The sequence below is a fragment of the Cariama cristata genome, unplaced genomic scaffold, assembly GCF_000690535.1.
Source record: "Cariama cristata isolate BGI_N322 unplaced genomic scaffold, ASM69053v1 scaffold11337, whole genome shotgun sequence".
In the NCBI taxonomy this organism is placed as follows: domain Eukaryota; kingdom Metazoa; phylum Chordata; class Aves; order Cariamiformes; family Cariamidae; genus Cariama; species Cariama cristata.
Genome location: NW_009627104.1, coordinates 21564 through 45617, shown reverse-complemented (window position 1 = coordinate 45617; position 24054 = coordinate 21564). Strand labels below are relative to the sequence as shown.

The 24054-nt window shown below is 37.3% G+C and overlaps 1 protein-coding gene across 2 annotated transcripts in view; it reads left to right on the top strand.

Annotated features, from left to right (window-relative positions):
* The first annotated feature begins 2366 nt into the window (after positions 1-2366).
* Positions 2367-24054, top strand: part of RTKN2 (rhotekin 2) — a 28648-nt gene continuing 6960 nt past the window's right edge. Inside the window, exons 1-9 of one of the 2 annotated variants that reach the window (XM_009704318.1) lie at positions 2367-2542; positions 4065-4087; positions 4649-4699; positions 8898-8951; positions 9877-9994; positions 11571-11771; positions 16511-16605; positions 18160-18266; positions 19240-19371. In XM_009704318.1, coding sequence (XP_009702620.1) covers positions 2400-2542; positions 4065-4087; positions 4649-4699; positions 8898-8951; positions 9877-9994; positions 11571-11771; positions 16511-16605; positions 18160-18266; positions 19240-19371 — 924 coding nt within the window. In that variant the 5' untranslated portion in view covers positions 2367-2399. Of the gene's footprint in view, positions 2561-4064; positions 4088-4640; positions 4700-8897; positions 8952-9876; positions 9995-11570; positions 11772-16510; positions 16606-18159; positions 18267-19239; positions 19372-24054 lie in introns of both variants that reach the window. The other variant, XM_009704317.1, reaches the window with a different exon arrangement.

The window sequence follows — 24054 nt, the reverse complement described above, 5'->3', positions numbered from 1 at the left end:
AAAGCAAATCCATGAGGGGGAAAACTGGGGTAGTCTGTGGTGCCATACTGGGTCCTAGGCCTTCATAGATTGACTGTAGGGAATACCAGCAAAACTTCTATGGAAAACATCTCTGGTGTCAGCTTTGGGAGCTCTTCACCACCAAACAACCCACTGGTGCCAGAGAGCCCGTGTCATGGTAACCTGTGCATGTTCCAAACATTTCTCATGGGGTCTCAGACTGAGAGTTCTTACTTTCTGGAGAGTCCTCTCTGCTTCAATTAGTATCCTCCTTCACAGTGGTGTCTAGTCATCATCTGTGTTCTCACCGTGTGACTAAATTGTCTTAAACACTGGCAAATTCAGTAGAACATATATTTGTCCTGCTTTGCCTGAATACACAAGTCTGGGGTCTTTATCATCTTGGGTGGGGGGGAACCCACCTCCTTTATAACCTGAGCAAAATGAGAAACTATGTTTGTTTATGGAGATTAGCAACTTGCCGGCTCTTGATGTGGGGCAGAAGAACCTTCTGTACGGCTCTAGGTCTCATTTTAGCAAGAATGAAGTTGCTGTCTATGACAGAAGAGGTGGGAAAGAGATCAAGAGGCTTATACTGCTGAAGGGATCTGATAGCCCCTGCGTTTTTATAGTGGTGTTCTGAGGTGGCTGGGGATCAGCTCTGTTGCAGATGCCACGTAGTAGATTATTGCAACTTGAGCATGTTGCTGCGCTGGTGCTGAGCATGGCTGATAGACCGGGGCTACTTTTCCTTTAGGGTAACAAAGGAGAGGTACTCTGTGAGCAGATGGAACAACAGCTGAAACTTTATGTATCTTTACATTATGGTATCAGGCCTTCAAAAACAATAAAGCCGGCTCCTGCAAAGTTGGGAGGGAATGGGTGGTGACTCTGTGGTGAGTTCCCACCTGCTGCTTGGGGCTGGTATGAAGGGTCACTTTCTCATGTCAAAGGCAGCTAATGACAGAGTGAGTCCCAGCTAAAAGAGAAAATCGTCCGTGTTACCCCTTTCATGGGTTCTGGATGTCTCAGATACTTGAGTTGTGGAGAAATTGGCTCCCTCTTGTTTCTATCCTGTTTAGAGTCTTGTGGGAGAGCAGTTGCCAGTTGCCTTTTCTACTAGCTGAAATACCAAACTTGTAAATTCAAATTATTGTACCATGAATTTCAGTCCATTGCTTATAGATCCATCCCCAAAGCACTTATTTTGAGTTCAGATGTACTATAAAACTGAAAACTGACACAATGCTTTTAATTCCAGAAGTAGTTGGGACACTCTTGCTCAGTGTTAAAAAAGCTTCACTCATCACCGACTTGCAATGTATTTGCAATGCAACCCTGCAGTAGTGACAACACTCTGGGTTTTATGTGTCAGAAATATTTGGTTTGGCCAGGGATGGCCACCTAACAAGGAAATGTGTATCGATCATCAGTGGCATCTAGCACACCTTTGGGAGACAGCAAGCTGTCTGTGATCCTTCACCTCAATTATCTTCTGGGTTGATGTTGATTGACCTCTTTGAAGTAGCAAGTGAGGAATAGTACGCATTTATAAATGTTTGTTTTCTCTGAAAGTAGGTAGGAAAAAGTTGACTTCCCATATGTTTTTATAATACCTTAAAAACCCCTACTCCTACAAAAAAACAATGATACAGGGTTGTAGTGACTTGACAGGCAAGTCTCTGTTACTTGATACTTTTGAGTGAAAAGTGTGCACGGCTGTGCCGCAGGCAGGGCATGATCCTTGTAGTGTTCAAGCTGCCACAGCTGTCTGACTTTCAGTTCAAGGCCTGAAACAGTCAAGTGTTGGGATATTTTTCCTTTTTTTGCTTCTGGTATTACCTGAATTTTGTATCAGCCAGAAGTGAAAAACCCACATTTTTTTTAAACTCTTTTTATGATGGCCAAAGAAGTAATGAGACTGAATTTCTGATTTAAAATATTTCAGATATTTTCCTGAGTTTAGAGTTTATTTTAGTTGGGATAACTGTAAAAAGCGGGATGTTAATTTACAAGCTTTGTTCAGTTAGGCTTCTCAGTCCATATGAGGGGACCGTGTGTTATTATCCTGTGAGTGACACAGTGAGGCACATAAATTATTAGTAACTTTCAGATGCTCTGAGTTAATGTTACTACCTGGTTTGGAATTTGCATATATAATGAACCTGTTTCATCCTGTGTTTTACTCTTTTGTTCCTGAAGAGAGAACAATAATTTTACATTTAGTAACCATTGGAATGGCTGCGTATAATTAAAACCTAGGGTTTTCTATCCTAACTGTGGAATAAGTAGAGCTTGTTAAAGATTCAGGATATCGTTAGTTGCGTTTTTGTTTAGTCCTTTGTTTTCCGCATACCTAGGAATGCGACATCCAAGAGAAGATTAACTTTGAAATCCGCATGCGAGAAGGCATCTGTAAACTACTTGCAGTGAGCACACAAAAAGACCAGCTCTTGCAAGCGGTTAAAAACCTGATGGTTTGCAATGCTCGTATACTTGCATACAGGACAGAGCTGCAGAACCGAAAAGAAGAGCTGATCTCGTGCAGAACCAAAGAACGGTGAGTAACAGCTCAAATTCAAATGGAGCGTTATGAAGCAGGCTTTTGCTTACCTGAATTCACAGTAGCCTGTCTAGGAAAGTGGATTTAAACCTTTCCTTCCGTCTTCTGCCACACAAATGTACGTTACTGCTGCCTTAAAACATTACTTTGTAAGACCATTCCAGTATCATCTTCTTTCTTTAGAAAATTAAATACAAGTCATATTTTTCTGAGTAGATTTTATTATTGACATTAAACTGTAATTCAGCGTCTGAATATCAGGTAACATAATAGACATATTTTCTTGATTGCCTTTAGCATACAAAAAGGTACCTAACCCAGTCTGAAGGAACAAACCCCAAACTATCCAAGTCAGAATACACCTATTTCTACTTTTCATTCTTTCTGTTGTTATTAAGGTACCTTTAACGATGGAATCATCATGGTTAATTGGTACCCTCTGCTGGCCAATTCTGTTAACTTCAGCAAAGGAATAAAAAAATACAACAATAAATATGAAGAAAAATCAGATTAGTTGAAAATATTCTAACGTTATAACTCTTGAATGAGCTAAAGTATATGTGGTTTATTTGAATAATGTTATAATTTTTTGCCTAATGGAATACATTTTGGGTCCAATGTTGATAATCGTGGTGCAGAGACACTGTTACTCTCAGGTTATTACTTTAATGAAATGTATTGCAATTTAGCATAGAAACTCTTCAAGTACATGCTTAGCTCCAGTTAATCGTATCTGTAAGAACAGTCTTTCTACTTCTTGCTTTCAGAAAGGGGGGTCTTGTAGGAGAAATTTATTGAAGGAAAGAACTGCATTTTCTGACTGTACCAACTATTACCCTGAAAGCTGATTTTTGAAAACTAGCACTTATAACTTGTGGTATTCTGTAATTATTGCAGTTGTATTGCTTTCTCCTACTGAGATGCAGACCTTTATAGTGATTCATCTTTTATGTTTTTAATGAACGAATGATATCAAGTATGTATATATGCTGATTTACTCAACTCCAGGTCTTTGACGTCAGTGACCACAGAATGGTGATGGCACGTGTCCAGAACAGGGCACAGATACTTGGACATATATATGAACAACTGTATTGTTTTCTTACAGTAATAGTCAGCTGCATTGTTTACTTGATTTGTGTCTGTCATGCATTGCTTAGAGTTCTGTCACAACGGGTCCTGTGAATTGTCAGTGGAGGTCGTTAGAAGAGATGTGTGCTATAGAGTTATTTCTGTACCATTTAGATCGTATCTTTGTTAGTTGATGGCGCATTTGCAGTTCTGTCTTCAGTATTTGCTCAAGACTGGAATTTAGTTAAAGCTTAATCCAGGTAAGATGATGATGATGAAATTTCTAGTGTTTTCAAGTGAATTTTATCCCTGTTGCTTGTTACGTGGGTCTGTGACCTGTGAGTTCTGAAGATACTGTAACTGCCTCTGGAAGTCAGGATATTGGTAGCAGCTAGAAATGTTCATTTCACCTTATTTGGTTAGGAGTTAGGAGCAGTGGCAGATGTAAGGAGAGCACTCTGTTGTTACTCATTATCTACAGGTTGTTTTGATTCAATTTAAGGTTGAGATCTACAGTCTGGCTACTTAGCAAACTGTCTGTCTACATGTAAAATCACAATATTAACAATGCAACGTTTTGTAATTGGTCTCTATTAATAGAGGAGGAGGCAATTCTCTAACCAGTAATAGAACTGATAAATTAAGTTGCTTCTTCATTGGTGTGTACGGAACGGGGAAAAGTTGATAATATATTTGATTCTGTTGGAGCTGGAGAAGACAAGGAAGATGAATCTACTTGTCTTTTAATATCCAGGTTAAATAAGCTTTGGAGTAAAATCTTCTAGGGAATTAAGAAAATGGATGGTGTACCTTCTTTCCAGATTATCCTCAAGAATCTAATGACTCGTATCTTAAACCAGAGATACCAAATTTAACTTTAAAGAAAAGCATTTGAAATGAGTTATAATATGAAAACTCTGACAGTTTTTAATGTTTAAAGTGTTGAGTTTTAGAAGTCTAAATACACAGGTCTCAAACTTCATTTTTCTTTTCTTCTTTTTGGCAGGTCTTCAGAAGGTGGGACAAAAGACCGTGTGGCATGCAGAGCAAAGGTTGCTATATCAGGTAAGTGGCTGGGTAGTCACTTTATTATGGGAGCTAATTGGCTGGACAGTAACTAGTGATACAAACTATAGAAACAAGATGGTATTTTTCAAGTATGTATGTGGTTCAGGGGCATAAATCCTCTTGTGATTCAAGGGGACTTGTGCTTTTAAGTCACACATGTGCTTTTGAAGATCCTACCTAGTATTTCCATTTTACTTTCAGGGACTTTCACAGTGGGAAATACTTTTTTCTGTTTGTCACTGAACACTGAATACGTTTCAAAGCTAAATAAGTGAAAAAGTGCTGATATATTTTTTTGTTCCCCCCCCAAAGACAAACTTTGAAGTCATCGTACAGGGTATGTCTAACAAATTGAGGGCAGAATTATAACTAGTATGCAAATATTATTTAGTTAGTGCAGGTTACGTTACTACAGCAAAGGTGTAGTGATATGGCTTCAATGCAAACTAGTAACAAGAATATTTAACAGTGATTTCTAGTAGGCTGATATGCTGTTTCCTAGACTGTTCTCAAACTTCAGCACTATGAATTTATCATTTTGTTTGCCTGTGCCAATAATGGATGTTATATTTTTTGTTCGTTGTGGCTGTTCTGCCAGCTTTGCTAACAGAGCTGTTTGTGCTCGTTGACCTGGTTCATTAAAAATAAAATAGTGTAGAAGGGCTCACTGCTTTAAACTGTGTAAGTTAATTCTGCATATTTTGACATATCTTGAAGCAAGGTAAATTCTAGTAGAAGAGTGATGAGCACATGGTTCAGTAATGTTTTCTGCCAGCACAGCTGTTTGGAGAACGTTATCTGTCTTTCCTCCTTATGGTAGTTGGATGAAAGCATCTGTTTGCCTGTCTGTGCTGCGGTTGCACCTTTCTTCAGATTTATAGAGTTATCTGCAGTGAAGACTATAGGCTCATAAAACATACTTCCATTATCTTTAGAAAATCAGAATTGTGTAAGGACTCTATTTTTAGTATGTAAAATTTGTTTGGGATATGAAACATTTAGCTAGTTTCTTTTGATGGGACAAGGAAATAGAGGGGTGAAATACAGCACTTCCTATTATGTGCCATCTGTTAATAATGATTCTGTTCTGTTACTGGCATAATGGTTCTCAAACTGGAGGTTATGATCCTCAGAAGTATTGTGAAGAAGAGAAAGAGGCATCAACTATCTCATTGTGAGCTCAAGTCTGTGAGTGCTGGGATGCTGCCATGCCTTGTCCCTCTTCAGATGCTCATGTCGGGAAGCCTGGCAAGGTCCAGTTTACACCAGGAAAGCCTAAATGTTCTTCTTGGCCTCTGCCGAGAGATTTATGCTTTCTATAGATCACCTGTTATTAACTCCTTATTTTCTACTGTGTGTGCCTAAGAAGCAGAGAACTGGGGTGCAGGAGAAGTGATTGTGGGGACAGGCTTGTTCGTGCTTCACAAGAGCAGGAGCCTCCAGGCAAGATACATGACTGGGAGATCCTGAGATGACATTAACATATGCCTCTCTGGTTCCTCCTTGCGTTGTCCGCTGACCCATTACCCTCTGTCCATTTAGGATACCAAATTGAGTCCTGTCTGCTTCCACAGCTGCGGTATTTTCACACCTGTAATGTCTTGATATTCTTCTTTCATTACCTTTCCGAATCCTTGTGTAGCAAACTGGGCACACTGCATTTCTTCTCTCTTGTATGCCGCCCTTCAGTGGATTTGCAACTGGAGTTGCCCTGCGTGTTTGCAAGGCACATGTGTGTGTGCATGTGTCTGCCTTGTTGAGAATGCAGTTGCAAATACAAGGAGTGTGAATCAGGAGATGTCGTGACTGAATTGTCCGGGAGAGGTTGGAAATGAGGAGTGAGCGGTAGTCTGTGTAGTATGACAGGGCATGTAATTTCAGAATTGAAGATACAGAATGGATTTTTTTAGGGGAAAGTAATCCATCCACTTACAAATTTATTAGTGTATCATATGGTTAGTACATGCGAGAAGCTTAGACTACTACCAAAAAAAAGTGCGAACATGTGGCCAACGCCAAAAGTTCAGGAAGAGCTATGAAGGAGTACTGAGGAATGTACTCCTACAGAAAGCAACTGTATGTCAGATACTGCGTGGGGACTGCATTCCTTAATCCACAGAATTTCACACTTCTATTATTTTTACTTATTTATCCCCCATGTGTGTGAATAAATTAAGTAATTTATGTTATCAATCAATTATTTTGTCAGAAGACAATACATTAAATGTTAATCAAAAAGCATAATCATAATTTAAAGTACTTTTATAAAGAAATCATTGGTTTTAAATCTGATTAATTGTAGTGCTTGAATGTATCCAACTTGAATCCATACGGATTTACAGCTAATGGTGACTGAAATTAAGGTGTGAGAAAATTGATCTTTGTTTTTGATAAATGACAGCTCTTTCAGTCCAAGAATGAATTGAAAACTGATTTACAAGTGTCATGTTAAACTTGTTCAAGTCATTGACTATATCCTGATGATTTGTCTAAGGTGTAAATTTTTCAGCTAGCATGATGTTGAAAGTGACATACAGAAGTAATCTTTAATCTACTGCTCTTAATTGTTAACAAGACCTATTAAGGGCATTAGAATTGTCATTCAGAGTTTGCTATGATTAAAGGTGAAAAAAGGCTTTTATCGTAACTGTTTTCACATATTTATGTAAATTTAAGACCTTTGTCTTTTAGGAAAGAAACATTCTGTGCTTTGCCTCTGACAGAGATAAATGTTTATATTTTTAAAGTTTGAGAGAGACTTCTGCAACTGTTTAAATGAAACTATTTCTGTTTCCTTATTTTAAAAAACAAACTGGTTTTAGAAATGCTTACTATGCAAATGCATCTTTAGAAGTGAAAGGCAGTTTCAGAATGTGGCGACGTACTGCTTTTTAGGAAGTTGTGGCAGTCTAAAGCTGTGTACTGGCAATTCACCGTTGAAAATTCATTAGTTTTCATGAACACTTAAAAATAGATGAATTTGCAAGTTACAAAATTGAAATAGCATGTATAATAAGATGTCCTATAATATAATCAAAATTAAGTTAAACTTAAATTTTTTGTTTAATATAACTTCTGAAACAGAGTGACTATATACACTTTCTCTTAAATCAACAGTAAGTTTTGTGGGTAAAACTCTGTAGGAATACATGACAATCTGTTGCCAAAATACCGCTATTGTTTTGCATCTTAGCCCACTGTATGTGGACTTTTCCATTAGTGTCATATGGATATCAACGCTGGAGTCTGCAATGCTCCTTTCTAACAGTATTGAAGATTTTTATCAAAGACAATTGAGGTACTGCGGTTCACTGCTGCCATCATGTGTCACTTAATATATTGCATATTCTTTTAAATAACACTGTGTTGTGCTTAAGAAACCTACTTTCGATTTATAAGCCCCCACTGCATTTGTCTTTTAACAAGGGACTAATAATCAACATTATGTCTGAACCTGAGTCCTTGAAACTGGAGGAAAATGTCACTCAGTACTGTGTTGGATTGAGCAGATAAACTGGAAAATTTGTTGAAGAAAATACTTTCCTAATATTAAAAGGACAGGCATGACTTAAAATAATGGTTCTGTAACTGCCTCTTTACTATGGTTCTGAAGTAGAAGGATATTTCTGAGTTGGAAAAAAAGATTTCTAAACTCTTTTTATGCTAACTAAGACAATTCCAACTGGGAATGTGATTACAAGTGAAATTTTCTCTGTGGTTAGCAAAACAAGACTTAAGTGTTTGCAGTATAAGTATCCCAGTCTTTCCATTAAAACAGGAAGTTTTTCTTCTTGCAGTTGGCTGAGTGGTTTCCAGCACAAGGCAAGCAGAGTTTCAGTTTACATCTGTGCATAATAATGGGCTCCGAACCCCTGAGTTCTGAGAATACCTGTCAGAACTGTGTTACACAGCCACGCTGAAATGTTATTTCGGGTACTTTCAAATGAGATCTAAAATATTCTTTATCCTAGCATAATTTCTCAAAGAAAATGACACTTCAAGTTGAACTAATTGATGAATTTTCTTTTGACATGGATAATAAAATTGAAATAGTTATGCTGTTCTTTGGGTAGAAGGTTGTGTTACCTCCAGAACATCAGGAAAACAAAAAAGAAACTTTTTGTGATTTGTTTTGATCATAAGTCTATAGTATTGGCTATAACTTAATTTCGCTGCCTTTTTTTCCCCCCCTTAGATATTCGAATACCGTTAATGTGGAAAGATTCTGATCACTTCAGCAATAAAGACAGTACGTAAGATGTAATGAACTACTCTGATAAGCAGTTGCGTGTGTCTGTAAATTAAAACTGAATGGGGAAGTTCATACTCATTTTCACCGCTGCTTTGACCTTTCAGTAGGTCCGTATTTTAATCTGTTTGTTGCGTAGTTGCTATTAACTTGAAGTTGTTGGTGGTAGCAAGCTGAGTTAGTTCAAAGTCCTGTGGTTCTGTGTGTTTGAATCCTTGTCTCTAAAAAGTCCTCCTGAGGAGAAAGTCCAGAGGAAGCAACAGAAAAATGTTGTTATTAAATGGATAGCTGAGAAACTTCTGATCAAACATGTTGTTCTATGTCTTGTCTACACTTGAGGGAGTATATTGGAGGCTGTTTCCAGTGAGAAATTTAAATAGAAGTTGTCTGTTGGTGTTGAGTGTATTATTGAATAGTCTTCAAGTACATGCATTTTGCTGTGTCATGGAGATTAACCCTAAATCTGTTCCAGCTGTCACCTGGCATTGATTTCACTTTGATTTTCAATCGGGTCACAGGGGCTAAGCGTGGCAAAATAGTCTAATCCTATATCGTACATTCATAAAATGATACAGGCTTTGGATCAAATGTTAGGGTTTTTTTGCCTAAAAGCAGTTTTATTAAATGAAATTACATTTTTAATAAATTTTCTAAAACTACTAGCACAAACTACCCCTGATTATCAAGGGAAAAAAAAATTGAGCAGAGGTACGGATTTTTCCCTCTGTGAATGTTGTTCTACCTATACTGCAGCTTTGATAATTCGATTATCATAAAATCCTATGATGAAAATTTATGATGGGAAGAATTTGAGGGTAATTCCTTAGAGGTCTGAATTACTGTTTCTTCTGCTTTTGTTTACTGGAAGCATTTAGTATTGTGATGTATAATATGGCTAATAAAACGTTTCTTTGGCTCTCTCTAGAATCACAGCGCTATGCAGTTTTTTGTTTGTTCAGAATGGGAGCTGAGGTTTTTGATACAGAGGTGGCTGTGGTGGATAAAGCAATAACAGATATCTGTTTTGAAAATGTAACCATATTGTGAGTATAATTTATTTCTCTTGAATGAAGTACAAATATTGCTGTTTTCTTTTGAAAGTGGATGTAATTATGAATAAGAGTGGCTGAGGTCCACGAAGTTTTTCTGTGGACAAAAGAATTGGCAGAGGTCCTGTTAAATTCAGTGGGTGGTGGATCCCCACCTCTGAAAGGTTGGTTTTGATGTACATAATGATGCTGGTTGTAGATGTGCCGCTTGAATTGTACTTGTTTTCATTTTTGCCATGTTGGAGAATTTTTCTTTTTATATAAAGAGATAATCTCGTACCTCAAGGGCAGAATTAAATTAATACTAAAACCTGAAAACGTTATGAAAGTATAGACACGAGTGTTGTACCCAGTGATTTAAGTATTATTCTGTACAACAGGCTATGGTCTCTTTCCACACCTTATATTCTGTTACATCTATCAGAGCATGTGCTACAGCCACATTCTTTATAGTTGAAGAATACTAGACAGGAAATTACTCACTTATCTTTAAAAGTAACTGGAAAAGAGTTAGAAAGGTGTTCTCATGTACTTTTTTGTTGCTTTATAATTTTTAAGAGAGTCCTGAAGGGGCACTTAACTCTCCACCCCCCCACCCTGCTTTATTAGCAATTTAGATTCAGTCTCCTGAGGAAGACTGACTGGAAAGCTAGAACTACTGAAAACTTTAAATCAAGATCCTGAAAACTGAGTAGCTGAGAGCAAGCGGGTCTTCAAATCAGATTTTAAACTCTCTTAAACACCTGTTCAAATTAAGAGTGAGGGCAAAGATTTACATCATCTTGTTCAAAGATGCAAGACTTGACCATTATAATTTTCTGTGAAATACTGCAACAAAAGCAGAAAAGGCACTCTGACTTGCCTTGTAACTCCAGAGGTAAAGAAAGACTTTTTATAAAAGCCTTTGGGATGGTTTCGTTATGGGCGTATACGTAATGACATGATTTGTACCTGAAAGATGAGGTTAGGCTTCTGGTTTGATGATTAAGCTTGAGAACAAGTGAATCTGTAGAACTGAAAACAGAAAGCATAGGCTGTGGACAGAAGAATGCAGCAATAGATAGTTAAGTTGTGAATGACAAGTTTTGTTGGTTGTAAGTGAGAGAGAATTTTTTTTTTTTTTAATAATGTGAAGGGGATGGGGTGCTACTAAGATATCTTAAAAACAGTTCAATCTGATTTAGGACCACAGGCACGGATAGGTTTTCAATCATGTGATTGCATAACAGTAGAGGGCAGATTTAAGTGTGTTTGAATGTCTTGCCTGTGTATTTCCATAACATGGGTGGTTTTTTTCAGTTTTTAACCTAAACATTGAATTTCCTGTTTGCAATAGTTTATGGTTTAATTATAACATCCATCTCATGACTTCAGCACTAAGTTACTGCTGTGTACTCTAGTCTTTAATTCCATATTAATGTATGTCTTTGTTTGAATCTTATGGCATTCCTTCCCTTGATTAGAAATATATTAGAAATATTATTTAATATATAGTAGCAGCAGCTAGTCCTTGGCTGTGTACTTGGTTTATTAACAAACGCTCTGAAATTTTCTCCCTCCCTCCCTTCAGTGATGAAGCAAGACCAGATTTCCAGGTGAAGGTTGAAGTGTATAGTTGCTGTACAGAGGAGTCTTTATATGTAACAAACACTCCTAAGAAACTAGCAAAGAAGCTTAAAACATCCCTCAGCAAAGCTACAGGGAAGAAACTCAAAGCTGCACTGGAAGAAGAGAGCAATGAATCCCTTTTGCCCGCTGACCCGGTCATCCAGTAAGCCATATACATTGATATTCTGGTTTTATAATTTTAAAAATAGAAATAAGCCAAATATATTGTAAATTTTTGGAAAACTGCCAAGAAAGTGATTATTTCTGTACTTACCAGAGTGAAAAAAAATTTACATTTTAAATAGGAAATGAGAAAGTAGGTGTGAATTCCAGCGATGTCGCTCAGCCTTGAGGTCTGGTTCTGATCTTGAAACACAAAAGCAGGCTTTATCTTTCTGCTATACAGCTAGCTAGCTGGTAAACCCACTGGTACTTGCAAACTATAATGTTTTATTTTGATTTCTGGAGGAAATCAAGCTTGTATGATCAGTCGGTCTTTGTCCCTTTGTCCATCTACCTCTCCTTCTCCCTTTCCCATTTCCTCCCTCCCCCATATTATTTTTGCACCTAGACAATTTTACTCACACTTGACAGACAGGCAGACGTGTCCAAAAGCTACAAGTTGTGTGAAATAAAAAAGTGTGGTGTGTAGACAGGAGAAACCTCTCTTGTACCTTCACCCCTAATGAAGCTGACCAAGCTGTTTGTTGTGCCTGGGATGCATGCTGTGCACATAGGGGCCATTCCACTTGCTGGCTTTTCAATAAAGCTCTGGACTGGCAAAGGCACTTTACAGTTGCGAGCTGCTTAACAGGAGTTTTCTTAATTGACTTTAGCACAGAACATTTTAAAATGACTTACTGCTTTTCATTGTTCATAGACATAAGTGCTGTTCCCAGTAATTTACCTGTTTCCGTTTAAAAACGATCTTAAGTCTTTCTTTTGTGCATTTTTTAGTGAAGTTAACTGCCTATTAATATTTCCCAGCTACTCTAATGTCATTGGGATTTAAGCAGGCCAAGTACCTAAAATATAAATATTAATAATATTGATTTTTAAATTTTTTTTTTTGAAATCAATTTTTTCAAGGAATTACTTTTTTTTGACAGCTGAACAGTGAAGAATAAATGCCTAATTCTTGCCAGGTGTTGAGTGTAGTCTTAGTCTAGCTTCATTTATCTATTTGCCTGGATTTTAAGAGGAAACATTCAAGCGTATTCTATCTTTGTCAAACTGATGTTACCGTATACTGATATTACCGTTTCAATCAAAAATACACATCCTAGAGATCTTATCCACAGAGCAAAGCAAATTTTATCACTAACTTTCCAGTGTGTTCCACCTAATGACAATGTATCTTTCAATCTGCATCATCTCAGGTGGCCGTGCTTTCCATAAACTCCAGCTGGGCGATGACACACTATCATTAGATATAACCACTAGCTTATTTGCTGGCCGTACTGGCATCAATATAGATTGCAGGTCTATTAAGGAAGAAGCATCAGTAGACAATCTAAACAGCTGCCTCCTCCCTTGGGTTTTGTTTTTGGTTTCTCAATTGTAATTGTATTTTGTTTTCCTCCAACTTGAAGTTTGTTGTTTCTATTGTAAATAGGCGTCTCACAGTGGCTGTTACTTTCGTAACAGAGTTAAATGAACAATGATGTGTTTAATGATGGCTTTGGTAGGTGATTAAAAAGAGTGTTGTAAAGAAATGGATTTTCATAGGCAGAGAATAAGTTGTCAATTTTTTTTTTTTCTTAATAGGCTCCCCTTAGGATTTATATTAGTAAGACCTTGGTATGTAGCCCTTGTAAAGAGGAAGAGACTGCAAGATTACAAGAGATCTTTCAAGTATTCCCAGAGAGTTTTACCAGTCTAGCAGGTGAAATTAAACTGCGACAAAAAGGGGAACTTTCTGTATTAAATGAACAGCTTTTCTCTGTAGATTTCATTTGTACAAGCCTTTTTCTTTCCAGAGCACACATGGGCAAAATTCTCCGTTTTCCAAAAACTCTGTGATCCCTCTGTGTCAAACTTCTTGGCTTAGAAATCTCCTTGGTTAGTGAGGAAACTGTCAGCCTTGTAACTTCTTGCAAAAGCTTAGTGACAAAGTGCTTTGAATGGTTGCTTAGGTTGGTTAACTTCAGTTATACTGATATTCTCTCTAGTCTTAATAACCTCTCTTTTAATTTCTATACAGTCTTTTGCCTGCTTAATTTTTCCATTCTAGCTTAAATTTTTTTTTTCTTTTTACATTTGTCATAGAAAGTGTTTAGTGCAGTTATACTATTGAATTCCAGAGTAACTACGTTGCTCTTTGGATAAATCATTGGAGAGACTCCCTGAAGTGCATGTTTGTTCATTTGCAGAACTGGCCTACACATGGACTTGTTATTGCTTTTTACGTATTGTCCTCCACTGGGCTGGAGGCACGGCTTCGGTGTCCTACGTTTGAATTGGCAAATTCATAGTGATATTTTGCTAGAAGTACATAGTCTAACCTAAAGGCCTCACTTTTACGGTTGGGTTCTTTTTAGTAGCTGAAGGTTATATTTGTTTTTACCTTTTATTATTTAATATCTGATTGAAAGGTGAGCATATTAGTTTGGGTTGGTTTTTTTTTTCGACTCACAAATGCTCCACTATGTATATCTGGATGAGTGAACTAAGGTTGGGATTTCTAACATTGGCATTCATATTCAGGACCTGATTCTGGAATCTGAGGTGTATTCATTAATGTGCATCGATAGAAAGGGTGATATAGTTACACCTTCCCACGCCAGTGTCTGTGTGGCAGCTATGGTGCCTATGTCTCTTCATCAGTAAACAGATTTAACAACGAGCCTTTGCCACAGGTGTGTTGTGGAGATGAGCTGATTTTTTTTTCTTTTTTTAAATAAAGTTATTACATGGAAAAATACTATAGATATGCAAAGTACTGAATGAGATGCAGCAGGCAGATCTTTCTTTGTTATACAAAGAAACTGCCATTTAAGGCAGTTATAGCTAATTGTGTGAAATGTAGGGGCAAAATGTGGTCAACAATCCTGATTAGCCAGTTAAATTTGAAAAATATTTGCAGATAAAACTTTTCTAAATTATATTGCAGCTGGCTGAAAGGAATGACTTATGTTTTAGAACGAAATGTTACTGTGAAGCATATTTTAAAAGTGAAGTAGCTATTTTTTTTGGCAAGGTTGTTTTGGTAATTAGTCATGCTTTAGAAAAAAGTAGCTTTAAAATCAGCACATAACTTTTATCTGTGAGAAGAAACTGAACTTTTGGGTACAGTTTAAATAAAATGGTAATGTATTACTCAACTGTGTGGCAAAACATAATCAGTAGAAAATCTTTTGTTAGGGAACAGTCTAGTGGGAAGCATACACAAATGCTGATGAGTTTTTGTTCAGATTGCCCTCTTGAAATGTTTCTGGGCAAAAACCCACTACTGTGAATGTTATATCGTATTCAATTTTCTCTTTATTCCCTTGAGACAGATGTGTAACAGACCTCCCTTCTAACAAACATGCTACTTCTCCTCCTCTTCTTTCATTAGCGCTAGGGCTAGGTAGGCATCTGCCTTGTTGCTCTGCAGAGCCAAAGATTTTAAAACCATATGTTCTCACTGTGCTGTTAGGAAAAATAACATTTGAAAAATATTATGAAACAAAACTATTTTTAGGGATGTTAGTTCAGTAGTGTCTTCTCACTTCTTACACCACTAAGCTATCTTATGCTGTATTGAAGATAACTTAAGGATCTTACACTAGATTCTGCTAGGGAGAGTAGTTAGTGATTTTTGAGGGGTTTGTTTTCTTGTGAACTTTGTTTAAACTGCTTTTAGCCAGGTGGGATTCTTACTGCATTGCTGGACTGTAAATCTGTTACTTGGTCGGAAGAGTATTTGGGGGAAAAGGTTAAACATGTACCAAATTTATACTAGTTTATTCCAAGAATTGCATTCCACATGCACTGTGCTGAATTGTAAATGTGATTATTTTTTTTTCCCCTAGGCAAAATCCAAAACAAAGATATAACATTCTGAAACCTGTAAGCACGATAAGTGAGAGAGTCCTTTATGCTACAAAACTGACTGTAGGATTTCTGCAGAGATTTCTGCATGCGAAGAATTGGGCGATTAGATACTCTTAAAACATACATATATAAACAACTGTTTTATAAAGTGTAGTCTACACAGGCAAAGCAAAAGAGCAGAGCAACACGGAGGACCAGTATAAAGCCTTTTAATTTTTAACCTGTATTTTCAGATAAACTTTATGTCATCAGTTGTTCTATTAACTATAGCAATTTTTAAACCTATTACCAAATCTAGTTGATTTAGACCTAGGAATAAAAGCTGTAAAACTATTAAAAGTTACTTGGTGTCTGCCTAGAGGAGAGAGATGCTTTTAGCATTGTCAGGGTACAGAGAGGTTGGATAGCACAGCCTTTACACCTGAGTTTGGCAGCTGCTGGCTCGGCAGTAAATGTGAGCCCAGCTCGGAGGCAGCGGCCACGCGAGAAGTCTCCTGGCTGGCAGGTCCAAGAGAGGTGGCTATGGAAAGAGCCACTTCATGGGACCTCGTGGTGTTGACCTGGAAGTTGTGGGGTGAGAGGGAACTGGAGGTATGCACAGGCTGGAGACAGGAGATAAGGTTATAGGAAGCAGATAAAGAGACCGTGGGACAGTGTTGATTTACAAGGAAAACCAGAGATGCAGGAGTTCTGTGGGAAGAGGTTGAGGGTGGCAATTTGTGGTCATGGACAGGTGCTGCCTTGCACCTTGGCGTTCCCTTGGACCCAAATGAATTGTGTCAGGCATGTCTAGGTTCCCTTGAATTACTGCCTGAACAATGTGAAGCAGAAATGTCTTAAACTTTCCTTTTCTTTCACATTTAGTGGAGCAAAGTACAGTTTGCTAGCATATACCACTTTGGGGCTGGAGAGTGCTGAGGACAATTTCAGGACCCACAACCTTACCATTACAGGAAATGGTAAGTACATATGGTACCAATTTAAGGAAATAAAAAACCAGTAACATTTTGCATTTCTCTCTCTTGTAAACTAAAGAGCTTAAAGAGATTATTTTTCTTGATACTTAATATAGAACAACTTTAATAAAATATTTAACGGCTCTAAAACAGGCATCTGTACACAGCTGAATAAACTATAAGTTGAGTAAAATTTCAAGTGCAGATGAAAATTTAATTCTTTTGGGAGTTTCTTCTGTCATTTGCATCTCGCTCTTATGTGAATTGTAGCTATATACAAATTATTTTCTGCTTCCCCGCAACCAAGGAAGGGTATCAGAATGAAGAACAGCTTTTTCCTCTGTAGTCAGAAGGAAAGTAGAAAAATAGCTTCAGTTCAGCTAGGTTGTTTCAGGCCCAGATTTAACACAGGACGTAAGCATGTGTGCTTGCAACTTGTGTTGGTCACTGTACTTCAGCTCTAGGACAGCACAAGTTGGCAGCAGTCAACCTAGATGCTAACACAGGGACTAGGAGTATGCTGCAACTGAAGGTAATGTTCTAAGTAGCAGGAGTACGGGTTTTGATGCTTTTTCTATTATCTTCTGAAAGGATAGCCCCTCCCATAAGCCACCCTCTAATTGTTAACTTCAGACATGGGACTTTCACTGTAGCTTCTGGGAACTTACTTGGGTAGACTTGGCCTCAAGGAGAATTTCACTCTCTAAACTTCATTAATTCTGAATAAGTACAGATTTTAAGTTTTATGGGGCATTTTTTTCTTGAAGGATTGAATGAGTAATTCTGAGTATCTTTGATATTTGTAAGTCTTTTTTTATTAGTACTTTATATTCTTTCTTCTTCAAATTCCTTTTTCTGCCATTAATTTACGTAACTTAGTCTGGTAAAGAAATTACATACCTGGATATTTTGGTTCATTACAAGCATTTCTAAAACATGACCAAAGACAGAGTCATGCCAACGGAACATTGTATTACCTGCTTCCAATTATAGAAGAGAACGCCTGTTACGTAGCAGAGCTGAGCGAGGAGGGGTGTTGCAATTCATTGGAAACTCCTTGGAATCCTAAATGCTCTTCTAGTGCTGAAGACAGAAGCAGATACAAATTCAAAGCCTTAATAAAACAGTCTGAAGCAAAGTGCTTATGTGTAAACGTAGCTGTGCGCCACGATGGTATGGGCTCAGGGATCCTACTTAAATGAGATGGCCAGTGTACTTATCTTTCCAAATGTTTCTAGCTGTGCAATGAGATTTAGAGCTATATTTTATATAAGAACGACTTGTTCTTGCAGGACAATATCTCCATTTTTACTTGGTATTCTTTCGGTTTTTTTGCCCCCCCCCCCCCCCCCCCGACCTTAATTAAAAAAAATTTTAGACTAAAAATCAGTTTTAGTCTGATGCTACAGGATGAAATCTTTTTCTTTAAATATAAAAAAATGCTTATTTACATTCATGATCTTAATGTAAAAATGGATGTAGAAAGCTGAACTATATATTTAGGGCAAATGTTCAGAACTAAGTGTTTGTCTGTCTTTTGCCTGGTCTTTCCCCCAGAGCAATCCTCTTTTTGGCTCCCCCTGTATGGAAACATGTGTTGCCGTTTAGTTGCTCAGCCTTCCTGCATGGCTAGGGATATGATGGCAGGATTTCTTAATCAGCAGGTAAGAAGACCTTACTCGTGTTTACATCCTCTTCTGTTAATAGCTGTCACTAAGAGTCAATTGTTAAAACATTTGCTTTTACCTGAAATGGCTTCTTGAGAACTGTTATTTTTCTACCTGTTCTACCTAGAGCAAGGGCAAAATTCTATCTCGCAGCTGCATTTACAAACAGTATCTGCAGTGGCTAAGTGTGAAGAAATAAAAGTTTTTTTTTAGGCTGTTACATAAAGATCAAGTATAGTTGTTGTTTCAGAACTGGTTTAGGCTGGTACTTGACGGCAGCAGTCCTAATAATCCTGTGGCTCTCATCCTTGTACATAGATCTCATTGTGCTAGCACGAGAGTTCATATCACAGCGTGGTGAATCTGACTGGTGAACCGAGCCATATTTAAACTCATCCCTTCAAAAATGATTCATGTGAACCCAGTTTACTTCTCTATTTTGGTTCATTGCACAACTAGGCAAATGAGAAGGTGATAGCGGAGGGCCAGAGGGGCTGGGTCATTTGTCAGGAGTGCTGAATTACAGGCTTTAAACTGATGGTGAAACTATAATGCATTTATGAAAGCTGAGAAATTCTAGACAAATGTCTGACATTCGTTGAATGCACTGTGGATTTCTGAAGTGAGATACTCTTTTATTTCTTTTATTGTGTAATTACTGTAGCTAATAAAGGTGCTTTCTTAAAGTAGACACCAGTTCTAGATTTCGTTCTGTGTGAACCAGCAGATTCTGTCTTGTTAGTGTCACATGGTAATAAATCTGCAAAAACTGTAAAACAGAAGACATCTAAAGTATCGCCAAGATTTAAAAAATCAGTGACTCTGAAATGTTCTGCAACAGAAAGTCTTTGTTATAGGAAAGAATTCAGTGTGGCTAAGTTTTCATCACAGGGGACTATCTGTGTATACCTTGTAATATGCTCCTAATTTGTAGTTTGTTTGGCAATTTTTCACTATTTCTTCCCTTTAGCAAGTGATAGGAAGTCTGACTAGCTGGAGGAGGCTGTATTGCGTACTAAGAGGTGGCAAACTCTTTTGTTACTACTCACCAGAAGAAATTGAGGCTAAACTGGAGCCAGCATTGACAGTTTCCATCAACAAGGTAAAATTGGTTGTATGGGGTTTTTTTTTGGTTTGGATTTTTTGTTTATTTTGGGGGAGGTTATTTTTGTTTTAAGACATACTGACAGTCATTTGGGCTCTAAACTGCTGGTATGCAGAATGCTTTATAGGTAGCATGCGGGTGGGATATGCTTCAGAGAAATTTGCAGTCACTTAATTTTTTAGCAAGGACCTTACACTTCTTAGCTGTGGATGTAAGTTCCTTCTGTTGCATTAGACTGGTTAACATAGAGGTAAAAAGGATGATGTTTTTCTTTAGGAAAAGTGACAACTTGTTATATGACAGTTCCATAAGACAGCCCTTGGAAATGTATTGCTTACAGTCCCTTAGCAATGCTCTGGTAGACTTTTATCCTCAGCAAGGTGGAATTTTAACAAAAGCTTTTTTTGTTGTTGTGTGTTATTTGGCCACAGTCTTAATTAGAAGGAGAGCTGGAGAATTGTTCAAAATACTTTAGTGCCTTAAAATAAGCTGCTTTTCTTAATACTGGTTTTGTATAGGGCACAGTAACTTTGGAAGTTCTGTTCTCTAGGATGACATTATTGCTGCTTTTCATACCCAAATTGGAAAGGCTGAGTTTAAAACGTAAAGTTAAATGTTACTTACTATTTGGCTAAAGAAACATTAAGTATTTAATTTGAAGTAATATTTAAGTGTTCAATTTAGGAACGTTATTAGAAGGACTTTCTAGAATGGCGAGCACTAGAGTGAACAGATGCTTTCAAAAACTGTTTTTGGTGCAGTCATCAAGAGTTAATATCGCATAAGGATGAGCAGAGGAATTTAATGTTATTTGCAATTGACATAGCTGGATTCATCTTACAAAAGTAAATAGACACATTTGGAATCTGTTAAGCACAGGTTGATCTGGATTCCGCTGCTGTACTACTGTGAATGCTTGATGCCAACACCAATTGTGAAAGACGCATTGCTCTTGTCCAATCGCTTGTTCAGGCTGCTGTGCTGCTTTATGCCAGGGCAGGCATTAGGGCAGCTGACTGATGAATTGGACAAGGGAACTGATGTGGGTTAAGATTAGCTCATTTTGGGGGCAGGAGGAGGGTTGCCTTCAACCCTTTAATAACTTCTCTTATTCAGTCCACTACATGGCTACACAAATGCTTATGTGGTACAAGAAAGGGACTAGGCTACGATTGGGCATGCATAGGGACATAGAGTAATAAAGAACTGCTTCTTACCAAAAGCTGATATTGGTGTTGTACCTTTAAAGTTTCTGGAAAATATGAGTGCATTCTCACCTAGAGTGAGAGTTGTATATAAACCAAACATTTAAAGTAGGTATACCAATGTGACCTCTTTGTGTTAGGACTTCTTTTTTAATGTGCTAAGATTTACATTGATTCCTTAATTAAAAACACCTTTCTGCTAGTGCTGTATCTTTTAACAAAGATGTTTTTTCTTCCAATTGTTCACACATTTACATTAAATAAATTTTTAGACTGTGATATATATTTAAACAGCTTTACTTGCTTACCTTTTCAATCACTTTTAATTGCACTCATCAGCCTTTGCCGTAATTCTGTTTTCCAGCTGTTCACAATGTCAGTTAAGAAATGGTAAACTTTAGTGAATTATAGAATGACTAAATCCATATTCTAAAATTTGACAGTAATATTTTTAAAAATTATCTATCAGGCTACCTCATTTCTTTCCTTGGAGGTCTCTGTTTTGGTCTATAACCTAGTTTTGCTTTTCCTTTTAAAACAACCATATTCTACTAAGGTATTTTGCTCCTCCAAGTTATCAATACACTTAGAACTTAAAATCCAGCTTAATAAGCCTCTGCTGAGAGACTGTCTGTACGTTTGCAGAGTATCCTTAAAGCTAACATGTAGAAAGTACGTAAAATCATGTACATCAGATTGCTGGAAAATATGACTGCGAATCCTTCTTCAATTTAAATTTAAACCAGAAAAAAAAAAAAAGGCAATTTGAAACATATTTGGATACTTTACTACTTCAACAGTTTCTCTTGAAAATAACTTAATGCCTGCAGATATTTTTTGATTCCTTTATTATGAAATTTCTCTTACGGATTAAATGAAAACAGACTAATCATATGGGCTTGTCTGCTACATGTTGTTATAGAAACAGCAATTTCAAAATGAAAGTTGAGATTGAACATCAACTATAGACATTCTAACTAAAATATCTTCTGGTTTCATATGTGGCATTTTCATTTGTAATGTGAAACTGATCCTTTACATGTAATTGAAAGATATTTTCTGAAAAGTAATGAAATCATCTGGATTTATGAGAAACTCTCTGGAAAATATTCACACCGATAGCCTTATTGCCCGTTCCCTTTGAATCAAGACTTGAAGAAGCCATTAAGACCAGCAAAGTCATTACTTCGGCTTCAGATGACTTCACTGCTATTGCTGTTGAGCAAGAATGGTTCTGTAGTTCCTATTATGCAAGTGCGACTATTATTGTTCCAGTTAAATGTGATTATAACATATTATATTGCACAACTAAGTAGGAAAAGAGAAATAGTATTTTCTGTAGCAAATAAAATTTGCTGGAATCTAATTTGAATGAGAAATATTCCTTATGGGCCAGTTCCTGAAATTTTTTCAAGTTTTCTGTAGTTTGAAATGAATAATAAAGGCCTTGCCTACACCTGATAGCTTAGCAAATTGGTGTGTGGGCCAACAGTTCATGTTAGTTGCTCAATATTTGGAATACATATTCTATTGTGTCCTGGTCATAGATTATAAAACTTTTTTTGTGCCATGTATACCTGAAGCTTGAGGAATTCTGGGATGTCACTTCGAATTAACGTGGGCATGTGATTTCCTTCCTGGCATATTTTGCCTTTGCAGTCTGCCCTGGTGCCACGCAGTGCGGCAAGCCCAGAGCTATCTCTGTGTTCATGCTAATCGTTGAGGTGAGGAACAGGGTGAGGAACAGCAAGTGTTCGCAGCCATAAGCTCAGAGTTCATAGACTGGTTGCTAAACAGCGTAGCAGGAGTGAAAGGACAAAACCGAGCTGGCGTTTCTGCAGGCTGTTACCTTCAATGACGGTTCTTGTTGGAACATCTGTTCTGGGCTACATGAGGTGGAGCAATTTGTTGGAAAATGTAGCGATGGCTGCAGCAGCATAACTTCAAAGGAACCACGTAGTATTTCTATGGAACTAGGGAGTTCACCCTTGGACTGGAGCGGAAGGATATTGATATGAGTTCTTGACCATGTGAACATTTAGGGAGCCAGCAATATGAGCAATATTCTCTGTGTGTGTCAGGGAACTCCAGCAGCGGTGAAACGAAGGCAGCTCCGAAAATATCTCTGTTCTCTGCAGTAAGGACTTTGTCCCACTGGTTGGCTTAGACAAGCCATACTTGTAAAAATATTTTTGAAAAGCAATGACCAGTTAAGTGCCTCCAAATGTCTGGTATCTTACATTGTACTGTTCAATTTAGTCCTGCAGTTGCTTGAAAGAGATTGTGGATGCGGGCAGGGGAAGCAGATATAATACCCAGATCCCACATGGTGGACCTTATAACACACATGCTCAAATTGAGTGGTTTGGAAACTGCTTTATGGTTCCCTGGTGGTCCACAGAATGCAGGCTGGTCATATAATGCCATCTCCTTCTCCTGGTTTTTAGCTGCTGCGTTGTACTGAAGATAGCTAAACTGACATAGAAATCCTAATATTGCTTTTCCATATTGTACTTATGCATTATACTTGCCATCCAGTGGCCACAAGGATGTTCATTAATACAAGTTCAGAAAACAATGAAGATTGAAGGAGGAAATATTCATAGCTGATAGGGTGAATTCAGTCTGGTGCATTAATGTGTTTGAAAGCCATAATTTTAAGTGTAACCGTATTTCCCTGCTTGCCTTAAACAGACCCCATGGAAATTATTAACATTACAGCAGAAACCAACACGTGAACAGATTATGTTTTGTTTCCAGTGTTGTGTTATTTCTTGGTTTATTTTTTGATACTAAAAAGATGAAGGAAGTTTGTTATATGTGATTTGGTTTGTTTAATCTTAAAATAGATACACAGAACTGGATCTTAGGTTATTCAATATTTTTCTCAAGAACTGTAATTTGTTTTGACATCTTAAAATGATCTTTATAACAAGTGTTATTCAGTGTGTCGGAACTGGCTTAGCAGGAAAGTGTTGCACCTCAGCAATAAAAAAGTCCTCTCTATCTTTTTTCTTTGTTTGTTTGTTTTTGTTTTCTTTTTAGCTTAGAAGATGAGCTTTCCAGAGAGGTATTATCAGGCAAAGAATTTTTTTTTATTTGAGAGGAAAAATATAGAGGAAGGTTCATGTTTATATTCCATTAAAAAAATCTATTATTTTCCCTTTTAGTATTTCCCCACCTTCAAAAAAAATGATCTTTTGCATCTAGGATGTAAAACTGGCTTCAGCTTCCCCGAAAGAGTCATTTGAGTTCAAGATTCAACTCAGTTTTTCCTATTCCAATCCACTGATTTTTCTGGTCTTTACAATAGCTGTAGCAGAGTTGGTTCAGTTGTCTATAAGACTGCGAAAGGTTGAGCATTATTACAACATGGTACCTTAAGACACTTTTTGTTGTTGTTGTTTGGGGTTTGTTGGGTTTGTTTTGTTTGTTTGGTGACTTTTTTTAATTTTTTTTTTGGTGGGAACTGGGC